At 55.9% G+C, this 24,160-nt stretch overlaps 8 protein-coding genes across 8 annotated transcripts; 4 read left to right on the plus strand and 4 right to left on the minus strand.

Moving 5' to 3' along the window:
* Window positions 1-648: 648 nt before the first annotated feature.
* On the plus strand, window positions 649-2,085 carry C8A04DRAFT_14971 (Dor1-like family-domain-containing protein; the record flags this gene model as incomplete). Its single annotated transcript, XM_062778311.1, has 1 exon — window positions 649-2,085. One exon carries the CDS (start codon window positions 649-651, stop codon window positions 2,083-2,085), a length of 1,437 nt encoding a protein of 478 aa, XP_062633763.1.
* A 719-nt stretch (window positions 2,086-2,804) lies between these two features.
* C8A04DRAFT_32063 (uncharacterized protein) lies at window positions 2,805-3,900 on the plus strand (the record flags this gene model as incomplete). Its single annotated transcript, XM_062781966.1, has 2 exons — window positions 2,805-2,841; window positions 2,918-3,900. 2 exons carry the CDS (start codon window positions 2,805-2,807, stop codon window positions 3,898-3,900), a joined length of 1,020 nt encoding a protein of 339 aa, XP_062633764.1.
* Window positions 3,901-4,965: 1,065 nt separating this feature from the next.
* On the minus strand, window positions 4,966-6,685 carry C8A04DRAFT_39924 (uncharacterized protein; the record flags this gene model as incomplete). Its single annotated transcript, XM_062784760.1, has 2 exons — window positions 4,966-5,214; window positions 5,294-6,685. The coding sequence occupies 2 exons, from the start codon at window positions 6,683-6,685 to the stop codon at window positions 4,966-4,968; spliced, it is 1,641 nt and encodes a 546-aa protein (XP_062633765.1).
* A 2,164-nt stretch (window positions 6,686-8,849) lies between these two features.
* Window positions 8,850-11,509, minus strand: C8A04DRAFT_39925 (ceramidase-domain-containing protein; the record flags this gene model as incomplete). The annotated part of the gene is made up of 8 exons (XM_062784761.1): window positions 8,850-9,018; window positions 9,131-9,297; window positions 10,085-10,185; window positions 10,314-10,460; window positions 10,589-10,772; window positions 10,840-10,979; window positions 11,160-11,346; window positions 11,417-11,509. The coding sequence occupies 8 exons, from the start codon at window positions 11,507-11,509 to the stop codon at window positions 8,850-8,852; spliced, it is 1,188 nt and encodes a 395-aa protein (XP_062633766.1).
* Window positions 11,510-12,803: 1,294 nt separating this feature from the next.
* C8A04DRAFT_14965 (TATA element modulatory factor 1 TATA binding-domain-containing protein) lies at window positions 12,804-15,719 on the plus strand (the record flags this gene model as incomplete). Its single annotated transcript, XM_062778310.1, has 4 exons — window positions 12,804-12,960; window positions 13,034-14,490; window positions 14,562-15,168; window positions 15,256-15,719. 4 exons carry the CDS (start codon window positions 12,804-12,806, stop codon window positions 15,717-15,719), a joined length of 2,685 nt encoding a protein of 894 aa, XP_062633767.1.
* A 433-nt stretch (window positions 15,720-16,152) lies between these two features.
* C8A04DRAFT_32068 (uncharacterized protein) lies at window positions 16,153-17,456 on the minus strand (the record flags this gene model as incomplete). Its single annotated transcript, XM_062781967.1, has 8 exons — window positions 16,153-16,203; window positions 16,329-16,423; window positions 16,488-16,728; window positions 16,814-16,827; window positions 16,896-16,998; window positions 17,100-17,228; window positions 17,304-17,329; window positions 17,399-17,456. The coding sequence occupies 8 exons, from the start codon at window positions 17,454-17,456 to the stop codon at window positions 16,153-16,155; spliced, it is 717 nt and encodes a 238-aa protein (XP_062633768.1).
* A 469-nt stretch (window positions 17,457-17,925) lies between these two features.
* C8A04DRAFT_32069 (WD40-repeat-containing domain protein) lies at window positions 17,926-19,623 on the plus strand (the record flags this gene model as incomplete). Its single annotated transcript, XM_062781968.1, has 3 exons — window positions 17,926-18,744; window positions 18,832-19,447; window positions 19,538-19,623. 3 exons carry the CDS (start codon window positions 17,926-17,928, stop codon window positions 19,621-19,623), a joined length of 1,521 nt encoding a protein of 506 aa, XP_062633769.1.
* Window positions 19,624-19,838: 215 nt separating this feature from the next.
* Window positions 19,839-22,370, minus strand: C8A04DRAFT_14964 (P-loop containing nucleoside triphosphate hydrolase protein; the record flags this gene model as incomplete). Its single annotated transcript, XM_062778309.1, has 2 exons — window positions 19,839-21,872; window positions 21,942-22,370. 2 exons carry the CDS (start codon window positions 22,368-22,370, stop codon window positions 19,839-19,841), a joined length of 2,463 nt encoding a protein of 820 aa, XP_062633770.1.
* Window positions 22,371-24,160: the final 1,790 nt, after the last annotated feature.

A 24,160-nucleotide genomic window follows, 5' to 3' on the forward strand; every position in this document is an offset into this window, starting at 1 on the left:
AAAACTAAGCCTTGGTACGGAGAACACTACTTGAGTGGTGTGGTGTCCCGTCCTCCATGCTTCTCTCCAATAATTACCCGAGCGTGGGGGCTAAAAAGTTGTACGTTGAGGCCGTTGACTAAAAGGGTTTATACGCGCTGGGCCTGGCGGTTACGATGTGTGTCGTGGATGACGTAAGCCGTCTTTAATGCAATACCCCGGACACTTCCGTTCTCTGCTGAAGACACCTGAAGAGAATCCATCATAAAAGTCTAATACAAGACCCTAAAGTATACGAAAAATGAGTGATCAAGAAAGTGCAGAAAGTGAATGAGTGATTCAACAGCCCACGAATCTCAGCTCATGAATTCTCCCATGCTCATGGCCCTAGAAGTCATTCAAATGAATATGCATTTAGGAGGTATCACAGACCAGCCAGTGAGACCGGCGAGTGAGACCAGCTTCCGCAACAGCTCTAGCGAAACTCAATCCAAAAACATATAAATCTTGGATCTCCGAACAACACAATTCACGATCCATCCCAGCCCAACCTGGTAGATCCCAGGGTCAGAAGCATACATATCGACTTCTGCACCACACCGATCGTTTAGCCATTGTTCTCAACCCCGTGACTCGGCTTCGTCAAGTGACAGACTCTTGACGGCCACCATGGCCGATATCCTCTACGACCTCTTATCGCCGCCAGGCTCCTCATCCTCACCATCACGACCCGCACCCGACACAGCCGCCCTAGAATACCTCACCACACTATCTTCCCAACCCCTGTCATCACTCGAGTCCTCCGAACCCCAAACCCTCGCGCAGTCGTCGCACGGCCTGCTCCTCTCCCTGCAAAGCCTCTCCAAGAAATCTCACAAGCAAATCATCGAGTCCGCCTCCCACCATGCCACGCTACGCACCACCCTACCAGCGCTGGCAGCCAGCACGGCCGACCTGCGCCACGCCATCCCCAAGCTAGACAGCGAAGCGGTGCGCTTCTCAACGACATACAACAAAAGCAGCGAAAGCGAGGTACTCGCCCGCCGCAAGCAGGCGCTGCTGCTGTCGCGCAACGTCGAGCGGCTGGTGGACATGCTGGAGCTGCCGACGCTGCTGTCGTCGACCATCTCGACGGCGCCGGTCAATTACTCGTCGGCGCTGGACTTGAACGGGCACATCCGCCGGCTGCACTCGATCTACCCCAAGTCGCCGCTTGTGGAGTCCATCTCGACACAGGCGGACGAGACGATGCGCACGATGGCGGCTAATCTTATTCTCTCGCTCAAGGCGCCGGGGTTGAAGCTGGCTGCTTCGCTCCGGACGATTGGGTGGCTACGGCGGGTGCTTCCGGATCTTGAGCAGCAGCAACAATTATTACAACAGCAACAACAGCAAACATCGACCGCGGCATCGGGCACGGCGCAAACAACAGCCAACCCTGCCAAAACCCGAGAGTCTCAAGAGCGTATTCTAGGCGCGCTATTTCTAGTCTGCCGCCTCGCGACGCTTCTCACAACACTTGAGGCGCTCGAACCACTACGCGAGCTAGCGGACCAGGAAAAGGCACGACAGCGTGCTCTAGGCAGCGGGAACGCCTGGTCCGGCGGACAGCAGACAGAGAGGTACCTCAAACGGTACCTGGAGATCTTTCGCGAGCAGAGCTTCGCCATCGTGTCCATGTTCCGCAGCATCTTCCCGGCTGCTGCGACGGCCGTAACCACCACGGATGGGCCTGCGACACCCACCACTACGACGACAACAAACACAAACACAAACACAAACAAAAGCGAGGCCAACGACGACCCACTGGAACCCATGCCCTCGGCACTAGCTACATTCCCACTGTACCTAGTTGACATGCTCCTCGAGACGCTACGGCTGTATCTGCCTACGGTTAGGGACCAGGCAGCACGGGACAGCTTGCTGACACAGGTGCTGTACTGCGCGGGGAGTCTGGGCCGGTTGGGAGGGGATTTTGGGCTGTTCCTCGCGACGCTGGATGTCGGGCCCGAGGCGGAAGAGGAGTGGGTGGAGGTCGTGAAGCGGCATCGCGCGTTGGCGGGGAGGCTGGAGTCTATTGTTGGGGAGCAGAGGAGGGGGAGTTGATGTAGATGTATCTGTATTTACAGTACATGTAATACACAGGCACATGAACGCTGTAGAAGTGAAAAGGGTCAAACAAAAATTGAGAAAATATCCCGGGACATAAACAACGCATCAGATCACAAGGACGATGACTCCCATCTGTTCCCAAATATTTCCGTCCCTCAAGTAAGCCGGACTGCTCAATCCGTCCATAGTTGGCTGCCGCGATCACCCGGGGGCCGTTGAGATCGGGTCAACCCGGCCGGACGCAGCGGGACCCACTAACTGCCCTACCAAGCAGTAAAAAATAGCATGCCGTCATAGGCCGATCCCTGCACTGCAGTTTCCCACTGTCCCACTGTCCCGCAGCGACTTTGCAGTGACTCCTTGTTTCCAATTCCAGGCATTGACGACAAGAGCAACCAGAGAACGAACCAACCAACCCCTGCCGACTTTGCCGAACCCCCCTCTGTCAATTGAATATGGCTCGTTTCGTATAACTGGAAGCGGTCTTTGGACAATGGCCAGCCCGGACCTCAGACGCACAGCATTACATCCACACAAAATATCGCTAGACAGGAATGCTGAGAGGGCCTGACGTTTCGAGTGCGCCCGAGCCATAATCTGCGACGACGACTACGACTGCGAATACGGCGGCGGTCTCAACACAGACGACGGCGGTATCAACACAGACGACGGCGGTATCAACGCAGACACGTAGGCCAAACCCCAACGCCGCCATGTCCGATGGCTCCCGCACGGCGCTTTCGAAGTCGAGTACGTTCTCGAACCCAGCTCCTCTACCTCTACCACCCATACACAATCACAACTAACCCAAGATAAACATAACCAGCCTTCCACTTCGCCGCCGGCCTCGGTTCCGGCGTGCTCTCCGCCGTCCTCCTCCAGCCCATCGACCTCCTCAAGACCCGCGTTCAACAATCCGGTAGCCACTCCCTCGCGGCCGCCATAGCCGACATCCGCGCAGCTCCACGCTTACTGCCCGCCCTCTGGCGCGGCGCCGTGCCCTCGGCCCTACGCACCGGTTTCGGCTCAGCCATCTACTTCACCTCCCTCAACGCCATCCGCCAGTCTGCCGCGCGGTGGAACTCCGCTACACCCCTCCACGGACAAGCAGGAAAAAGCAGCGCAGCAGGGAGCTCCTCCCTCCCCAAACTCTCCAACACATCCAACCTCCTCGCCGGCGCCGTGGCCCGCTCCTTCGCCGGCCTCCTGCTTATGCCCCTGACGGTGCTCAAAGTCCGCTACGAAAGCACACTATACGCCTACACCTCCCTCTCCGCCGCAGCCCGCGACATCTTCGCCCGTGACGGGCTCCGCGGGTTTTTCGCGGGGTACGGCGCCACCGCTGTGCGCGATGCGCCGTATGCCGGGTTATACGTGCTGTTTTACGAGCAGGGGAAAAAGAGGCTGGCTGCTCTATTCCCCGCTACCACTCCCACTACCCCCACCACCAGCAACATCCAATCTAACCCCAACGAAAAAACCCCCATGGCCCTCACCCACGCAGCAAGCATCAACTTCGCCTCGGGCGTTCTCGCCGGCATCATCTGCTCCGTCCTCTCCAACCCCTTCGACGCCGTCAAGACGCGCATCCAATTGCAGCCGACACGCTACCGCAACATGGTACACGCTGCACGACGGATGGTCGGGGAAGAAGGGGCACGCGCGCTGTGGGATGGGCTGGCGCTGAGGATGAGTCGGAAGGCGGTGAGTTCGGCGTTGGCGTGGACTGTGTATGAGGAGTTGGTGAGGAGGATGGAGAGGGGGTTGGTGAGTCCGAGGGAGGGGAGGGAGGAACGGCAGGGGTTGTGAGGGTTTACTTACCTACGTTTGTGTGGGTTAGGTGGGTGGGCGGGTAGGTGTTGTCGGCACGCAGGTCAGTCGAGTGCAGGTGTATGCGACTTACGGGTTGATGATGATGCATTGCATGATAAGCATAACAGCATACAGCATACCAAGCATGATAAGCGGAGCTTCAGGGAAAATGGGCTCAAAAAATGGGTGATGATTGTACGGTTTCAGGGTTTAGTCTTGGATTGAGTGTACGATATTGATACTGTATGATACACTACCCGTTCCACTACCACATTGCTCACCATGACTATCACAATTCACCAATAGTATCATCGCTCGATAACCTTGAAGTTGAAGTCATTGACAAGAATGTAAAGATTAGTTTGACATCGGAGGTGTGCTCATACGCTCCTGGAGAGGACACAAATAAAGATGCCGCAACTGCTGAGGTAATACCTCGCGGCAGAGCGGTAGCTCGGAAATCACTGGTCGTAATCACTGGGAGGACATGGTCAGTCATTCACAAGCAACCGCACATTGGAATGACCAACCAGCTAAATAAAACGTCAAGAGTAGCAACACAGGCACAATCCAAATCTGCGTCAACCAAAACGTTGAGATCCAAACATCATAACCAAAACGTAAACTAAATCATAGCTAACTCAACAAACTAACTAACCCCCACACAGCACCACAGAACACAACACAAATAAATCATGGCTCGTCACTCTCATTCCTTCATGCCTACATAAACGTTTCCCTTGTTCCACCCGTTCGTCTTTCTTTGCTTTGACCCCCCTTGTTCATATAACCTTTCTGCCTGCCCCGATAACGTCCCCAATCCATCCAGAGTTCTGAAAAAGGGAATGAGAAAACGGGAAGCCGAGAAACCGAAAGAGAAAAAAAAGAAACGAAGAGGAGAGATCCGCATTTCGATCTTTAAAAATCTCGCCTAATAGTCATGAAAGACGAAGAGGAAGAAGAAAAAGAAGGGGGTATCCCTCACAACCCTCACACCCACAGCCTATACCAAACCACCCCAGAAACCCCAAACCCCAAACCCCGCCATATCTAGATATAAATTTACCGCGGCCGACCACCAGCAAGATACATTAACAGACCCGGAGACTTGCTACGATGGCGGCTCTTAGACTTGCGGCGGACAAACTCGTACTCGCCCGAGTGGCCGTGGTGGTGGTGGCGCGAATGGTGATGGTCGTCGACCTCGAGCATGACACGCTCCATTCTGCTGCGGCGCTGCCGAGTGTGCTCCCACCAGAGGGTTTGCTCCCACTCGGGCACCTCGCGCAGGATCACGACGTAGTTGGGGTCCTGTAGATTGCTTATGTTAGTTTCGGGTAAAAAGGGATGAAGGGACAGAGTGTAAAGAGGGGAAGGAAAAAGGACGTACGGCATCCCGTTGATATTTGACGTTGTAGTACTGCAGCGTCTCAAGGTCGAGATGGGCCAGGGTCATGCGCGTGTACACAGGCGCGCCAGGCGGCGCAGGTAGCGCCGGGCGGACCTCTTCCTCGCGCTTGATGCGCTCCTTGTTCATGACGGCTTGGATCTCCTTCTCATCCAGACCCGACGCAATCAGGCGCTCCTGCATCAACCGCTGGAACTCGCGCTCCTGGGCCTCCTTCTCCTCCTTCTCCTTGATCGCCCGCTCGGCTTCCTTAGCCTTGTACTCGGCGATGGCCTCTTCAGCCTCGCGCTTGCGGCGCTCTGCCTCCATCGCGGCCTTCTTCTCCTCCTCAAGCCGTTTCAGCTCAATCTCCCGGCGGATACGCTCCTCTTCCTCTTTGCGCTCCCGCTCGGCGTGGATCCGCTCGAGCTCCGCTAGGGCGGCCTTGGCCTTGGCTTCTTCCTTGGTTTGCTTGTCGCGGCTGGCTTCCTCCTCGGCGCGTATCCGGCGCTCGAGCTCGGCCTTTTGCTTTTGGTATTCGGTCTCGGCCTCGGACCGCTTGCGGCGATCCTCCTCCTCCCGGTCTCGGCGCATCCTAGCTAGCTCGTCGCTGTCCTTGATCAGTCGCTGCTGCTCCTCGCGCATGTGCTCGATCCGCAGCTCCTCCTCCCGGCGGTGGATGCTCGCAAGCTGCCGCTTGAGGGACTGCAGCTCATGCTCGTCGCGGAAGCGGTCTTGGCGGAGCGCCTCTTCTTCCGAGTGCTGGCGCCTTTCGATCTCGTCGCGGGCGCGCGCAAGCTCGAGCCGTTCGCCGGCAAGCCTCTCCATTTGGCGCTCGCCCTCGCGCTTCTGGGCCTCAAGCCGGAGGAGGCTGAGTTGCTGCTCGGCCGCTTCGAGCCGGATCCGGTCCCCCACGCCGCTGTAGTTGCTGTGGACGCTGGATGACCGGCTGCGATGGTAGTGGTGGCGGCTGTGGGATCGGTGCTTGCGACGGCGTCCGCCCCGGTACGACTCATCGTCCGAGGAGCTATCCGAATCATGTTCGTAGCGGCGGCGGTCGAGCACCGGTTGGTTGATGACCACGCTCTGGCCGGGTGCGGGGGCCTGGGCAGGGGCCGGAGGCGGTGGGGGGGCCGGCGCGACATGCATCACTCGGGCCGGGGGAGACCGGCGCTCCCTCGATCGGGACCGGACCTGCACCATCACATTCTCCTGGGTCGGGCGGGCGATTTCGTGGTAGTAGCCGACAGGCCCTCTGCGTGGCTCTCGCTGTGCTTCCCGGTAGCGATGGATGACCTCAGGCCCACGCCTATAATCCCGCTCTCGTTCTTCGCGTAGGTTCATTCGGATCTTGGTCTGGCTGAACTCCGAAGAGTCGTCGCTGTAGCTCGACATGTTGAAGACGGGGCAAGGGCCCTGGTTGTAGCGGGCGGGGATTCAGCGGTCTTTTCAATGGGGTTGGTGTGATCTGGGTCTCCTGGTCGTGCGCCCGTTGCTGGGGTCAGACGAGCAACGCAGCTGGTATCTCAATAGGGGGTAAAACAATGTTGTTGGTTGTTCAGTTGGTTGTCCACAAGTTGGTTGCGCGAGGAAATGCCCCAGGCCAAGTGTGAGAGAGGACGGCAGAAGGCGGGGAGGCAGGAAGAAAAGACAACAATAACTAGCTGAAGCGGCACAGGGAGGGAGGGTCAGGAGGGATTGCGAGCCGCCAACGGAGCGGGGGTGTGACCCACCATTTATTCCGGCCTCCAGGACAAGAAACTCGATGGGCACGATCTCTGCTGCTTGGATTGTCTAGCCCTCTGGCTCCTCCCGTCGGCCCCCACCTCCTCTGCGCCCCTTCATTCCCTCTTTTCTTTCCTCTCCCCCTTCCCAGGTCTTCCCTGCCCTGCCCTGCTCTCTGGGACTACGAAACCACGGCACAAGCGAAAGGCTGCATGCACCGTTCGGACGCCAGACAAATCAGGACGCACGGCGGCCTCCCCATGCCTGTACAGTACGCAAGGTGTGACCCTCGTTCTTGCTCCGCGCAGGTCTCGCAAGGTCTCCGGGACCAGCGCATGACGGCAGCCTGGCCCTGGTGTGCCACACGGAACACGTCCGGTGGAAGTACCGTTTCTCGGCTTGAAAGCAAAGCTGCAAGCTTTTTTCCCACAGTGGCCGGTTGTTGGTTGGTCCAAGACCGCTGGCCGGGGTGAGCCGTCCAAATTCGTCCCCGCTGGCATGGGGTGGAGGGGTAACGCAGGTGAGCGGCAAAGCTGTCCAGGGCTGAGGCTGTGCGGGAAGACGGGAGCGTTGTCGCTGGGTTGAGACGTTTCTTTTTTTTTTTGGTTCTTTGCGGATGGACATTTTAGTATCAAGAAATTACGCTAGCCGCGATGCCCATCGCTCGAGTTGAAAATGGGACCGAAAATAGCGAGTCATGAATCCCGTCTTTGCCTTCAGCCTTGTCACCATCCGAAGGGAACCGCTGGCCCGTGTTTGCTCGGCCGGTCAGGTCAGCAGCCGAACTCCGCGGCAACGAGCTCTATTCGGCTGCTGATTCATTCCATGACTTCTAGTTATTGTAAGTTATCGCCTTCCGCCAACAAAACTCGTCAGTGACAAACCCCCAACCACCTGACCTCCAACCTTCTCGAACCACTCGAAACGTTGTCCGTTCATGTGAGAAACGCCCCCGAAGCAAGCGTCATCGGGCGAGATGAGGGGCTGGGTGAACGGCTTGCCTTGGCGACCGATGACGGGGATCACCGGGGGGTCTGCCGGGTTGGTTCATTCGTCGGCGTGTGTGGACCGGCTCATCTTGAGAGGCTCCGTCGGGCAGCAGCACCGTTTCGCCAATCCCGTCTGGGCGGAAGCGCCGTGTCGTACATGCGCTCGGGTAGATCGCGCAGCACGTTGTTTCGGTGCATTGGGCCGGCCAGAAAACGGCCCAACAATTGAACAGAATGAAAGAAATCACTGGATGAGAGCAGCTGATGATAGCCCGTACTGCAAAAAAGAAGGCTTCGTGGAGGGTTGCAGAGCAAACGGCGCTTGTCGAAACTTTGCTTGGCGCGCCAAGAATGCTACCAATCTTGGAAAGAGTCATCCAGGCATCCGAATTTCTGCCCCACACCTTGCGGCTGCCCAGTTTTTTTTGTGCGGTTCGCGGGGCTCTGGCACGTGCACAGTGTTTTTACAGTGCGTCATCAGACGGGAATGTCGCCAGACGTTCCATCCCGCCTACCGTTTGGAAATAAATAGATTTGACTTCGCAGTAGCGCTGCTTCTTGAAGGGTAAGCCGCATCGACAAGACGTTGTTTCGTTGGTTGATCACCGACTTTCATGCTTCAGGGGAGCGACCAAGATCCCCTAAGTTAAACGCCGAGCAACGACAGCGGGCCAACCTCACCAACCTCATCAACCTCGAAACCTCCTCATGCAGTTGGCTCTGTTCTCCCGAATCCCGTCACCGAGGAGAAGATCACGAGCTCTGAACTCATTGACAACTCAAGTTTTTCATTGAGGGCTAAATAAGACAACCTCTAGTCTAACCCCCCGTACACTACCCACACATCACCCCTGACCAGCCCCCTTAAGCATCTTTTCAATGTGCTCTTGGCTGTTCTTCGCCGTCGTTTCTAGATAATGTAACCGCTTGCCCAACGCGTCTACCTCGGTGTCGATATCCTTGATTTGCGTCCCCAGTTTATTCTGGAGGGTCGAGACTGGGATGGCGACGAACCTTTTCCGTGGTCAGTCAACCTGATATTTAAAGTCTCAAGAAACAGAAACAGTCACATGGAACAGAAACAACCGTGGGGAGTATAGAGAGAAAATCACCAAAGCAAACCTACATCTTCCCAACCCCCTCATACACAGCCGTGTCGGACGGCAGCGAGCCAATCTCACTCCGCGTCAGCTGGGCCAAGCGCATCTCGCGCTGCTTGCTCGCCGCTTGCTGGCGCACGAGGCTGATCTGCTGCTGCGCGGCAATCGCTTGGGACTCAATCTCCCTCACCAGCTAAATTACGCGTTACATTTAACTGTTAGCCTTGGTTTGTTTTTGTGCCCCCCTCTCTGTGTGCCTGGATATAAAAAGGGGGGTAGATGGTTGATGCCCAAGCTGCGGCCTCGGTGTTCACGAACCTTTTGCAGAGCCTCGTTGGACAGCGACATTTTTTTGGTGTTCGAAAGTTGCCCTTTGTGATAACAAGGGAGAGGTAAAGTGCAATCGGGCGGGTGAGTAACGGCGGAGAAGAGACGTGGACGCTTTGTTATGGGTGAAAGGTCATGGACGATATCGCCGTCGTCTCCACATTCGCGTTGCCTTGCGGTGAGGTTGGTTTTAGAGGGGCAATGGTACAGTGTGTATTTGTGTTTGCACACCGTATCATGACAACTGGATGGTGCAGGCGGCCTTGGAAGTACACAAAAGGGGCAGATGACTGCATATGCGGACAAAAAAAGGGCGAGACAAGCCGAACTAGTAACAGGAGGCCTCGATAACGGTATTCCGCTTTGAAGCTCTTCTGAGTCACAACGAGTGGTACATTCCAAACCTCATTTTCAACAGTTGGGTGTCCGCCTTGGACCGCAATGCATTGAATAATGTTAATAATTTATTCTCTTAAAAATATATTTTCCCATGCCGTAGAACGCACCGCACCGCCTTGTATCACTCCTCTATATGTCCGATCGCCCCCGAATCGATCGTACCAGGTAACCTCAGTTTCAGACCACCGCAGCCACGAAACCTAACCGGGTTACCGGATCTTCTTCTGGCCCCTCGCCGCCTCAGGCTTGGGTACGACTCGTGGAACGGATCGCAAAGGCGCCCAGTCCAACACGAAATCGTCGCCGCCGTCTAGGCAGCGGTTCATCCAGACCCTCCAGACGATGAGGTGGTAGGCTACGTGGATTGGTTAGCAAAACAATTCTTTGGCTTTATGTTAAACTGCTGTTTCACATACCTCCTATTCTCATGTGAGCAAACCTTGAGTCAGACTCAAAAATTAAGGGGTGTGAATCAGAACTTACCCAGACCCGTCAGAATATGCCACCACCCATGGCCTTCCAGCACTACCGACCACGGTAGCAGAATCTGGTTCTTAGTCGCAGTCAAGTTATGACAAAAGATGTTGTCCATATTCCAGATAAAGAAACCGCCCAAAAACATGACAATGCCTAACCGGGGCGTACACACATACAACCCAACCGTTAGCAACAAGTCCTTTCAGGTTCGACAAAGACATAAAACGCCGGGAAACACGGGAACACCCGAGAGGGATGTGTGTGTGTAAGGTAAGACAAACCGGTCAAAGCTAACTTGTACATAGTCCGCATGCACCGTTGGCAAGCAGCGGGTTCCTGTTTCCTCAGAAGTTGCGGCCGCAGATCCCGCTCCATCACGTAAAACCCGCGGAAGATGGTACAGGCTGTTAGGAGGCCGTAGGCTACTTGGTGGAAGACGGGGTCTTTAGCGTAGAGGTAGTAGACCTAGACATGCTTGTTTAGCTTCTGGCCGGAATCTCTGAAACCTGTGGAGGTTACGGATAGAACATACTGTGATGAAAACGGCCAACCCGACCAAGCCCGCTGCAACGAGCGCCTGGACTTTGGCCGGCCGCTTGTACGAGAACGTGGCAAAGGCCATGATACACACGGTGTATATCATCGGCAGCTCATCGGCAAGCTGCATCTCATCTGGAGCCTTGGTGTCAGACAATTCTTTGTCAATGCGGCAGAGTACAAAGGAGAGGAACACGGCAGATGCTACACATGAACACAAAGAACGGGAAAACAACCCCGATATTAAAGAGACAGTGACAGAATAAACGAAGAAAGCTAAAAAGTATAACCAAAGCAGTAACCGCGGAAACTTACACTTAAGCGTGGTATGAAACGCCATTGACCCTACGCCTACGACCATGTACCCCAGAAAGGCGAGGATAAAGACCCTTGAGTGGCCGTACGCAAGCACATCTCGTAGCCCTTTGGCCCCAAGCCACATGAAAATTAGGTTTGTTAGGGTGTTGACAACTTCGGCGCAGTAGAAGGAGATGTTGTAGTCCTGTGCATTTTTTTTGGTGAGTTTGGGATTTTGACTTTTATGTAAATAAGTACATGGATAGACAACCCACCTCCTCGCACCAGTTGAGAGTTGAGGTTTGTTTACCCCAGAATCCGTCGCGTGCCTCCCGGTATGGGATTTGGAGTGCTGGTATTAGCGACATGATGCTGTGTTTTGCGGGCTCAGGCCTGGTCACTAAGTAATCCAATTATGCCGGTAGAGGGTGGTGGTGGAACAGTTCTCATAAGTTTAGGGAGTTCCAAGAAATGTTTAGATAGGTTTATGAATATCGTTGAAATGCGAGGACAGCACGTTTTAAAGGTTCTAGTTTGTAAACATAGGAAAATGAAGCTAAAAGTGAGGAACTTCGGATGAGCCGGAAGCAATTGGGGCAGCTATGGGATATATGGAATTAACATTGAAACAGCTAGGGTCCATGAACCTTAAAAAGCGCAGCCCGTCGCGCGTCATGAATCAGCAATCTGCAAATTAAGCCACGCTAGAAAGTGCAGTGTAATGCCCGAGTTTGGGAGGAGGCCAGGGCGAAAGCGCCCATGGGATGCAATGCCTCGCGGCTGTGGGGGCTGAGGATCTGAGACCTCCCGAGGTCATGCAAGAAGAGTGCAGCAGAATGGAGGGCTGGATTGGCGGGGTTATCGGGAAAGATAAAGGACTGAATTTATCATTGGACAGAAGGCTTGGCCCACTCTAGAGGCGTTGGTCTAGAAATTCTACTATAAAGTTTGTTTTTCGGCTTTTGGAAGACGGTTGAAGTCGTTCTTGGGTGACAATGGGCCAAGTTCCCACGCCGGTTGGGATGATGCAAGTGCTCGGGAATTGAGCGCCAAGCACCCGAGCGCCGAAGCTTCGGCCCCACTCTTGCACTACGTTCCCAGGCCTGGCCGGGCCTGACCGGCCCGCCAATCACCTGAAGACAGGGGGCAAGCGTCCACTGTGGCCGGCAGCTGCCTGACCTGGACAGTTGAGACGAGAGATCATTACGAGGCTTGGCTACGAGTGCAACAGAGGCGATGCCAAGAACGCGACGTTGGAAGAATTTCGATCCGAAGTTGCTGCAATGAGCATTCTCGCTTCGTAAACGCCCCGACTTAGTTCCAAGGCACAGAGACGACTCAAACGAGACACCTTGCCAGAGTTGCTCGGATTCTTACCGATGCGCCCCCGCCGAATCTTTTAAAAGTGGCAAACGAGAAGCAACGAAGGGAGGAACAAGGTTGAAACAACAAACCCCTGTCGGCCGCGCAACGGCGACACACGATTCCGAAGTCGTAACGTATTCGATGGATCAGATGTCACGAACGACGCCCGCCCGCACTCGCTCATCCTAACTACACACGCCCGCGCGAGCACCAGCTCCAACCACCGACTCCAACAACGGTTGATGGCCACATCCCGCCAGCGGTCTGCCGGATACTACCATTGTTCGTCCTGAAAGAATGGCGGCTCGATGGGGCTCGTTCCTTTCCCAGGCCGTGGCCGGCGTCGAGGCTCGGCTGGATAACATCCTGGCCGAGGACGAAGACGGCCAACCACTACAGCAGCAGAAGGAGTCGTCCTCCAAGCCGTCGACTCCCACGCCACCGGTCAAGCAGAGTCCTGGTATGTCGGGGTAGTAACCGCTGACGTCCCGCACTTGTGTGTTTCTGACAGCCTGGGCTGCTCGCAGGTCCCTCGAGAGCCGCCTCGACCACGCGCACCAATGACCGGCTTCAAGAACGGCTCGCCCGAGCCATGGCTGCCAAAGCCGCCGCTCGAAACTCTATGTCCGCTCAAGGGAGTCCACGACAGAGCTTCGACGCACCGAACCGCAGCTCGATCGACAGTATAGACCGCCCGAGCCCGAGCCCGACTTCGAAGGAATTTCCGAAGGATACACCGTCGCCTAGGGCGTCGCAAGATATTGCCAGGACCTCGCAGGACGGGGGATCGCAACCGGATGCGAAGGAGGACACGGCCGCCCGCGAGGCGCAAACTCGGGTATCGGGGGACGAATCGAATGGCGCGAGAGCCTCTTTAGATGAAGCACCGCCCAGGGCCCCCACGCCAACAGCAATACCAGACGCCAAAGCCCCAGTGGCCGAGCCACAAGACGAGACGAAGACGACCGCTGACGCCCCCGACACCACCGACAGGACGGCCGAAGTTGAAGAGAAGGAAAGCGAGAAGGCCCAGGATCCACAATCCCTACACCAAGAGGAGATCCACGGGTATGTGGAGCGCATCGATGCGCTGGAGGCCAAACTACAGTTCCTAGCAAGGGAAGCTTCAGACTCAGCAAGGCAAGCTGCGCTAGCAGCCCCAGCTGGGAGTCTCGAGAAGAAGCTGGCGGAAAAGGACCAACAGATCGCCCAGTTGATAGAGGAGGGCAAAAACCTCGCGAGCACAGATCACAGGCACCGCGCATTAGTAAAGAAACTACGCACGAATATCGCAGAGAACGAGAAGGACATCGGGGCCTTCCAGACGGCAAAGGCCAAATCGGACCGGGAACTCGAGGCGTTACGCAGCCGCGCGCGCCGAGCCGACGAACTCGAAAAGACACACCACGAGCTGCAGAAGCGATTCGACCAAACACAGAGGGAGCTCAACACCCACCGATCTGACGTCCGCTCCAAGGACAGCACCATCTCCGAGCTGCGCTCGCAACTCCGCAAAGCCACCGAGCAGGCCGACGCCATGACAGCCAAGGTGAACGACCAGGCGCGGGAGCAAGACAAGCGGAAGATTGCGGAGCTCGAAGAGGAACTAGCTGCTGTGAAAGTGGAAAAGAACCTAGTCGCCGACCGCGGTAAGGCGCAGGCCACAGAGCTGCGGGAGAAAGCGGACCGGGCTACCGAGCGGGCGCGCGCGTTGGAAATCGAGCTCAAGGGCGAGGTGCAGGCGCTGGAGGGGAAACTCGAGGCGATGCGCATGCGGGCCGAGGAGGCGTCGTCGGGCGTGGCGGGGGATTCGCAGGCGAAACTGCTGCGGCAGGTCGAGACGCTGCAGACGCAGTACTCGATTGCGAGCGAGAACTGGCAGGGGATTGAGACGTCGCTGCTGGCGCGGATTGGGGGCATGGAGAGGGAGAGGGATGAGGCGCTGCAGAGGGAGTCGGACATGCGGAGGAAGGCGAGGGAAGCTGTAAGTGCCCGATTCTTGGATATACGTCGCTGAGTTACATGGCTTGGTATGGGTAGTACTAACTTGCACAGGCTGTCCGCGCAAAACGCCAGGCGGAGGAACTGGAAGAGGCCAAAACCCAGATTCCCACCATCCAGGAAGACGTCAAGTCCTCCTACCAGAAGCAGCTCGATGCGCTCAAGAAGCGCGCCGAGGAAGCCGAAGCGGCTCTCGCCAAAGCCAGGGCCGAGTTCGAGCAGCAGAAACAATCGTGGGACGCCGAGAAGGAGGAACAGCGTCAACAACTCCGTGACGCCGCGCCTGAACGCCCGCGCTCCTGGCTCGAGGGTCTCCCGGGCAACTCGTTCCTCAAGCCCGACAGTCGCCCAGCCTCACCGCAACTCGCCACCCCACAACGGACCTTCAGCACCGACTTCCTCGGCATCTCCTCCCTCAGCAGCAAAGCCCGCAAGGTCTCGGGCAACCCATCAAGCGCCAGCGACGCCGGCGCCGCAGCCACTTTCGACCCGCGCTTCTCCCGCCGTCCATCCGCCCAGCACCCGCCTGTCCGGCCCACCATCGCCTCCCCACCCACGGGCAGCGGCGTGTTCAGTCCACTGAGTATCCTCAGCCCAACCTCCGAAGCAGCCCCGTCCGCCGGCCTCGGCCTCGGCGTGGGCTTGGGCTTGGTCCACAACGGTTCCGGTCCTACCACTACTACCACAACCACAGGCAACAACTCCAACCCCCAACAACAACAACCACCACCCCTCGACCTAAACGAAGTCCAACGCGGCGAAGACGCCTTCAGCCCCAGCCCCACCCTCGAACACCATCACCACCAACCCCCCCACCGCACCTCCTCCCCGCAACCCATCCTCCCACAAGACCTCATCTCCGTCTCCACCGTCGCCGCCGGCCCCTCCGTCCAACTCGTCGAGCGCATGAGCGCCGCCATCCGCCGCCTCGAAAGCGAAAAAGTCACCGCCCGCGAAGAACTGGCACGCATCGCGCGACAACGGGACGATGCCCGCGGGGAGATAGTCGCGCTAATGCGGGAAGTGGAGGCGCATAAGGCGGCGGTGCAGAAGGTGGAAGGGTTGGAGGGGGAGGTGGCGGAGGTGAAGGCAAGGTATGGCGCTGCGTTGGAGTTGTTGGGGGAGAAGAGTGAGGAGGTGGAGGAGTTGAGGGCGGATGTCGCGGATGTTAAGGCCATGTATCGGGATTTGGTGGAGAGGACTGTTAAATAGGGGTAGTATATCTTATTGCTATTTTTGTGGGTTATCTTGGGGTTTGTAACTTGGAAGGGGGAGGGAAGGGGGGGACATTGGGGGGGTTCATGACGTAGCGAGGGTATGATTTTGTGATTTTATACTTTGCATGAAAAACGCGGCGCGAAGCTAGGCAGGTGGTCGATACCATCATGTTGTAGCGCACCACAGCACACACATCAATGACACACTAGCTACCAAGTGTGGCTTGTGAAGTTTACCGAGTCTGGTACCCCGTTGGTTGATTTCCTATCCTGCCCGACAAGTGTGACGGCTAATCCCATATCGCCAAACGTGTTGGAACAAAGAGGAAACAGGACTTGATAGTATTTATCCTAACACCTTACTACACCAGACACAGGTGACCCCAACATGTGATCCCGACATGGTTAAAGATGGATGAGATGGATGATCACAGCTCGATACCCTCCTCCTCTGCCTTGCGCTCGATATAAGTTTTGATCTAGAACTATGTCAGCACGATTGGGTATATCTGGGTATCACCCCTCGCTAAGGTGTGTCCGGCTATGTAGGCAGGGAGTCGGGCGATGAGTAGCAACAGTTAAAGAAAAGGGGAGGAAAACGTACATCTTTCCCCGGCGCCAAATCCAGCGCCAAAAACCCATCAACATCCTTCTTATCCGTCTCCGCACCCGCCTTCAACAGCGCAACCGCCGCTTCACCTACACATTTCACAAACCGTTAGTCTCTACCCCTACTCTACTCCACTAAAGAGAAGAAACATACCATGCCCCTCAGCAACAGCATGATGCAGCGGTGTCTGTCCCGCCGAGTCGGCCGCGTTGAGCGGACTGCGGTGCTTGATGAGGAGGGTGATGAGAGGTACAGAGCCGACGGCTGCGGCGCGGTGCAGCGGGTACTGGCCACGGTTGTCGCGGACGCGGGTCGAGGCTGCCGGGGTGTGGGACTCAAGGAGTTTGCGGGCGAGGTCGAGGTTGGATTTGGAGGCTAGGAAGTGGAGGGCTGTCTGTGGGTGAGAGTTTAATAAGATAAAGTCTAATAAAGATTAAAGAAGATTAAAGAATAAAAGGTAGAAGGGTGGGTGTACATACTTGGCCATTGTTGTCTGGAGAGAGGTTAGTGATGTTCATTTTGAAAGATAATAGAAGTGGGAAAAGAAAGAAAGGGTCGTACTTGTCTGATTTACATCGGCGCCCCGGGCGAGCAGAATGTCAGCGACCTTGTCGGCGTCCTTAACACTTGCCGCGATCATGAACGGCGTCCAGCCGCTGTCGTCCTGTAGCACAGATGTCGTTAGTAAGACCATCCGGAAGAAGCGGAAAGAATAAAAAGAGAACAGGAGATAAATGTAAAAGAGAAAAGAAAGAAAGACCATACCTCTGCATCCGGGTCAAACCCCTTTTGGTTGATCAACAAGCTAACAATCTCGGGGTGGTTGTATGAGACTGCCCAATGAATAGGCAGGCGGCCGTCATCGTCCTTGAGTTGGGCTAGTTTTGGGTTGGCCTGTGTTCTTAGATCAGTAACCAAGAGCTATAGAGAAAGAAATAATGATCAAAATGATATAAACAATAAACTGACATTCAGAAGCGACTCAACCTCGGTGACTGGAAATAATCATGGTGAGCACGCGACCAGGTATTTTAACCTCAAAATTATAAATCGATACGACTCACTCCGGCCTTCACGCGCGGCCGCGTGGATGGCGTACTTGGATTCAGTCTTGTCGCCCATGGTGTTGTGCGGGTCCGAAAATGTGCTGTGAATCCGATTCCGGGCCTCCAAAGGGTGGGAGCAAACCCCGCGATAATTACAGTCTAGAAACTTTTCCAGTGTGCAGCTCGCTGAACGTCATGTAAGTGATGCCTTCCGGAATCGAAGGGTGCTAGGATTAACGAGCCGCAGCGATCTGGCAGGGTTTATTTCCAAAGCGGCCTTGCAACCCTGCTGCACCGTGTGGGTCTTGACATTGTCGCTTACTGTGAAACTGTGGCTGCAGCTCCCTGAGCCACAGGCCTGTTTTCACAAGTGGCGCATGCTTTCTTCCAAGTACAGAGTGGAGCCAATCCTGAACTTGGCATCAACCCATCAACGCGACGGACCAGGACAGGAAAAAAAAAGGCAAAACTGAGCAACCTCAAGACGAAGCCACCGATCCAAGAAAACCATCAATCCGACAGCATCACCAATCCCCAACCCAACCATGGCGACAGAAGTGGCCGCCGCCGCCGGCCCGGACGTATCGCGCCTCGAAGCCCTCGTCCGCGACAACGCGCGCAAGGCCAAATCCATCTACGCCAACACCTCCTCCGACCCATCAGCCGGCTCCCGCAAGCGCATCAAACTCGACCCAGGCCTGGCCTCCGAAGACCCCGACCTCACGAAATCAGCCCTCTCCCTGCGCCTCCACGCTGAGTATGCCGACGTCCAGACCCTGCCCGAGTCCATCGCGAAGAAGCTCCCTGCGGCCGGTGCTGCTGGCGCGCGGAGGAAGAAAGCTAAACCGGGAGCTGGAGCCGGGGAGGAGGCGCCGTCGAAGTCGGAGGAGCATGCGAGGAAGTTGATTGAGGGGATACCGACTACTGGCAGTGGACCTAGCGGTGGTGGTGGTAATTCCAACGCTCTCGTCCTCTCTCGCAACAAACCACCCTCCAACACCAACACCACCAAACCCCAAAACCGCAACGAACCCGCCAGCCTCTCCCTAGCCCGCCGCACAGACAGCATGCTCGCACAACCGCGACCCGACTGGCACGCGCCATGGAAACTGCAGCGCGTCATCAGCGGACACCTAGGGTGGGTGCGGGCGCTGGCGGTGGAGCCGAACAACCAGTGGTTTGCGTCGGGGGCCGGGGACCGGACGATTAAGATCTGGGATCTGGCGTCGGGCCGGTTGAGGTTGACGCTAACGGGGCATATTTCCACGGTGAGGGGATTGGCGGTGTCGCCGAGGCATCCGTATTTGTTTTCTTGTGGGGAGGATAAGATGGTGAAGTGTTGGGATTTGGAGACGAATAAGGTGGTGAGTATTTTCTTCCTTTCTTTTTTTCTATGAATAATTCTGCCTGAAGAAGTCTGCCTGGTATTGATATTAATGATTCTGATTTAGATCCGCCACTACCACGGCCACCTCTCAGGCGTCTACGCCCTCCAACTGCACCCGACTCTCGACGTCCTCGTCACCGGCGGCCGCGACGGCGTCGCCCGAGTCTGGGACATGCGCACCCGCAGCAACGTCCACGTCCTCTCCGGCCACACCGGCACCGTCGCCGACCTAGTCTGCCAAGAAGCCGACCCCCAAGTGATCACCGGCAGTCTCGACTCGACCGTCCGCCTCTGGGACCTAGCCGCAGGCAAAACCATGGGCGTGCTAACCCACCACAAAAAGGGCGTTCGCGCACTTGCGACACACCCGACGGAGTTTACCTTTGCGACGGGGAGTACGGGAAGCATCAAGCAGTGGAAGTGTCCCGAGGGGGCGTTTATGCAGAACTTTGAGGGGCAGAATGCGATTATCAATACGCTGGCGGTGAATGATCAGAATGTGTTTTTCTCGGGAGGGGATAATGGGTCGATGAGCTTTTGGGATTGGAAGTCGGGGTATCGGTTCCAGGCGCTGGATACTACGGCCCAGCCCGGGTCGTTGGATGCGGAGAGTGGGTTGATGAGCTCGGTGTTTGATAAGTCGGGGTCGAGGCTGATTTGTGGGGAGGCGGATAAGACGAGTAAGTTTTTTTGCTCCTTTTTTCGAACCCTTTTCTTTCTCTCTTTTCCCCCTTTCTATGTGTTATGAGCGCGTGCTAACAAAGTCACAGTCAAAATCTGGAAGGAGGACCCGAATGCCACACAGGAGACACACCCGCTGGAGTGGAAGCCGACGTTGTCGAGGAGGAAGTTTTAGATGCGGACGGAGGCTAGTAATAATGAATGTCGATGTACTACTAATACACATGAACCCAACCATAGAATGGAATCGGAATCGGAATCGGAATCCGGAAGCGAGAGATATCAACTTGGTCCATGTTTTACTATTATCTGTTTGTGTCTATGCCTCTATGTCTGGGTATCTATCTTTCCTTTTTCTTCCTCTACTTTATCCTCTCCAGTATTTCATCCCTACAAAATGACGCCCAACCCCTTAATCTCCGGATCATCCCGAAACGCCAACCGTACCTCCTCATCCCCCACCGCCAGCCGCATCTTGCTCGGCCGCTCCGCCTTGTGTGCCTCCAGATTGATAATCCCAGCCCCCGTCAAATCAACCGCTGCCGCGCTCAATCCAGCCGGCCGGATCATATGCGCGTTGGCCCCCCCGCTCGTGGTACTAGCTGGCCGGCCTCGCGGGAGAGTCATCAATCCTGCTCCATTCCCGGTCCCGGTCCCATTATCAATCCCGGTGGCGGTAACGGTAGAGATAGCATTAACAGCCTTAGCATCCAACACCCCCAACGCTCGACTCCCACTGTCTCTATCCCTTCCGCCTACGCGAGCGAGTTTGACAGCACGCTGCATCTCGTCAAGGACATCGCCAAATGTGCTTTCGGCGAGACCCGTGCGCTGGGTGCGCATCAGCAGTGCGGCGAGAAGCAGGCGGGCGGCGAAGGGCAGGGCGCGCAGGTATTGTTGGAGCGGGTTGCTGGTGGCTTCGGCGATGGCGCGGCGGATGGTTTCGATGGTGACGCGGCCGGTGGGTTTTTTGGAGGGTTTTTTGGGGGGTATGATGGATGATGGTTTTGAGGGGGTTGGGGGTTTGTTGGCGCCGCGGTGTTTTTTGCTGGGGGTGTCGGGGATGGGCAGGTCGTCGGTTTCGTTGTTGTTTTCGTTGAAATCCTCGGCAGCTTTGGCATCTGCCTCAGCCAGCTCGACGGCACGCCGACAGATATCCAACGCCCGACGCGCATCACCACTGACCGCAGCCACCTTGCGCGCGGCGAACTGCACCGCGTCCCCGTCGACAATATCCCCCGGCACGCCCTCCAGCCGGCTCTGCACGATACGCATCAGCTGCTCGTGATTATACCCGGGGAACGTGATACGCGTCAGCCCCAGCCTCGAACTGATCTTGTTGCTGAGCGTGCGCTCCGGTAAGTCCATGGTGTTGGCCACGGCCAGCACGATCAACCGGCTGTGCCGCAGCCCCGGCCAGTTGAAGAAGTTGTACATGACCCCCTGGTTCTTGGTCACCAGCTGGTCCAGCTCGTCCATCAGCACCACGCAGGGGACACGTCGTGGGGAAGGACGGCTGAACTCGCGCTCTAGGAGGTCGAGTGCCTGCGCGGGGCTGACGCGCTGCCCGCGGAGGGCTTCCCAAAGTAGGGAGTAGGACTGGTGCGGGTCGGTGATCTTCATGCCGTTGATCTCGACGAAGATGAAGTCGTCTAGCTCGTCGGCGCGGACAGCTGCGTCGAGGTGGGCAACTACTTCGCGTACTGTGGCGGTCTTGCCTGTGCCGGGGGTGCCGGAGATGTAGATGCAGGTGCCTGAGCCGTCGGTGATGGCGGCTTCGAGATGGGAGTACACGAGGCTGAACTCGGCTTCGCGGCAGGGGAGACTGGTCGGGACCGAGGCGACGTGGAGTTGGCTGCGGGCGAGTTGGTAAGGGGAGGCTAAGACGTGGTGTGGTGAAAGCACGCGCGTGGCTAGCGGGGTGAACTCGAGGTGTTTCTTGACGAGGATGCGGCGTTGCGAGGACGGGGTCACTAGCTTGCCGCCGCCGGGTGTCCTGCGCTTGCTGGTGGGTGTCACGGCGTCCTTGGTACGGGCTTTTTTCGGAGTACGGGGCGCGTTATCGCCACCGCCATCATCATCATCACCTCCTGCCTTGTGTTTGTAATCCTGGTCTGCCGGCTCGCTCTTGGCCGTCCGCCGCTTGCGCGTCTCCTTGGTGTTCTGCTGGACCATATCGTGCAGGCTGTCGAAATCATCCCATCCCTTGTAGATGTCCTCCCAGATGAACTCGTCCGTGTAGCTGCACGTCCGCGTGTTGCAGCCCCTACGGCAGACAAACACCTTGCCGTGCTCGCTCGACTTGCGCGGTACTCGGCCGGTTGGGTACTTGGCCATGAACTCGGCCTCGGACATGACGTGCGCCTTGCCGTTGATGCTGACCAGAGGGTTTACGTCGAATGCTGCTGTGATATACAGCTCGTTCTAAGCACAACCAACCGTCAGTCAGAAAACCATTTTGATACAGAAACCGCAAGTAAACAAACCACCCACCTCGAGAAAATCCGTCCTCTTCTTAGGATTCCGAATCTCATGCGCCGACGAAAACCACATAAAATTCGCCGCCTTCTCCCCATCCTCATCATCCTGAAACTCGCATATTATACCCACCCACGCCTCACCCGACCCCTCTGCCTTGAGCAGCATCGTGTCGCCCAGGTAACACTCGAAGGTGCCCATGCGCGCCCCAATGATCTGTACCTTGGGAGTCGCCGCTGCCGCTACCGTCCGCTTCCGTTTCCGCCCGGTCTCTTCCACGGGTTCTTCGCCTGTGACTTTTGGTTCTGGTGGTTCTCCGCTGCTGCCCTTCTCATAAATCCATTCCCACGGCAGGTCGTCGGTGCCGAGTTCGTCGTCTGAGTCGTCTCGCACGACGCCGGGCAGCTTGCGCGGTTTGCGAGTGCGTCCCGGTGTGCCGGCCATTTTGATTGCCTAAAAATCGTGTGTCTTCTTGTTGTTCTGCTTCAATGGCGGTTTCGGGTGCTGCTATCTTGTTTGAGTGGTTGGAATTGTTTTCCTTCGAAGCTTGGCTGTGATGTTATTGAGTGGAGACGGCGGCGGCGCTTGCTGGGACCCTGCAGGACGCGTGGGACGCGATTTCACGCGTTACCCCATTAAGATCCCTGCCCATAGCAACGCACCCTAACCCTGGGAGAGTAAACACAGAAAAGGGGCGTCCGCCATTCTGGCCAAAACCAACACATGCCGGCCTGAAGTCCAAACCCAGATTTACAGAAAGATTCAGAATTTGGTGGTAGAATCCAACCGGTTAGTCGTAAAACCTAGTGCTTCTTTAGTCGGGCAAGTTAATAAGCGGGCGTCTTTCTGCCTACTCTTTGTTTTAAATGGTTTTTTTAATTCTTTTCATTCTCTGTGTAATTTCCACATGCTGGTAAGAATCATGGGTTATGTATTATTCCGGATTCTCAGCTGGAATGGGTAATTCACTGCGCCCGACTGCCAGTGTGCCAGGCTCCTAATCTCAATGTTAGCCGATCGGTTCTAATTGTTGGTCTGCTTCGATTGAGCTTTTACATAGCAGAAGTGATTACATGCTTCTACAGAATTGCGTTCGAAAACATGCAGTGAATCTCCAGTGTACGGATGTTCTTTCGCAAAATAATGGGAGTATTACAAACAACAAAGACATATCCTTTCCGGGGCAATTGAACGGTGTACTGGTGCTTCTTGTGCCGGTCATGTCTCTACACGTTGCTTTGGGCGCTCTTCACTGGTGGCCGTCGGTTGTAAAGACCTGTCTTTGCCGTCTTCAGAATGACGCCTTCTTGTGGAAGCACCAGTATGTTCTTCTGTCCTAGAATGTATTGTCTATCGGCTCAGTAAGTCGTGTGATTAATATCGAGTATAGTCTTGTGCCTTGAAGATACAAAGTGGATGGTGATTAAATGGACTTGAACTGGTTATTCTCATAGGGCCAAGGACAAAGCCACATGTGGTTAGATTTCAATACATTTGAGCCCAGACATGCCTAAAGAAGCATTCTATGTTCTATCTAAGATGCTGAAGTGTGCAGTGGGCAAGAAACTCCTAGTAGTTCCGCTAGAATAAACGAAAAGGCAAGGAGTAGCTCTGAATTGGACATCAACTGGGATACAAATCGTCCCCTGGGAAGAACAAAGCATGAATTCCCTTTGTTACTGTTGAACTAGCTAAAGGATAATGGGACTCAGACACCGCTTAGTTGTAATCTTTGGTGTCCTGGGCGGCGCGTGGGTTTGTGTATGCGAAGTTGATATGCCCCAGTACTTTAGCACTCCGGATTCTACGTTATCACGTCCGGTGCGAGTATCGACACTACACTCGCCGTCGAAAATGATGTCTCGGCGCTGGGCGGTCGTCTTCCCCTTTAACGGCGACCGGACGCATTTAATTGTTCCTCACCCGAATCTTAATCTCCGGCTTTCGAGGCGAGAGATCTCGCATGACGTGAAGTTTTACAAGCCACAAACGGCCTCCTCCCCAGTTCCCCGCGTGTGCCTCGACCTTTAGGCACCCACATGTCTGCCCATACTTTGCACACCTTCCTCCCATCCTCAGACTTCCACTTGAACTCTCCAACTTCCGCCTGAACTCTCAGATTGGCGCCTGAATTCTCAACACCGTCACGGGACTGAATATTCTTCCTTTTACAAGGTCCGTGCGCCTGATTCAGGTACTTTCTTCCCGACTGCGTTTCCAAATTTCAATTCCTC

This window comes from Dichotomopilus funicola, assembly GCF_033296635.1.
Source record: "Dichotomopilus funicola strain CBS 141.50 unplaced genomic scaffold C8A04scaffold_79, whole genome shotgun sequence".
In the NCBI taxonomy this organism is placed as follows: domain Eukaryota; kingdom Fungi; phylum Ascomycota; class Sordariomycetes; order Sordariales; family Chaetomiaceae; genus Dichotomopilus; species Dichotomopilus funicola.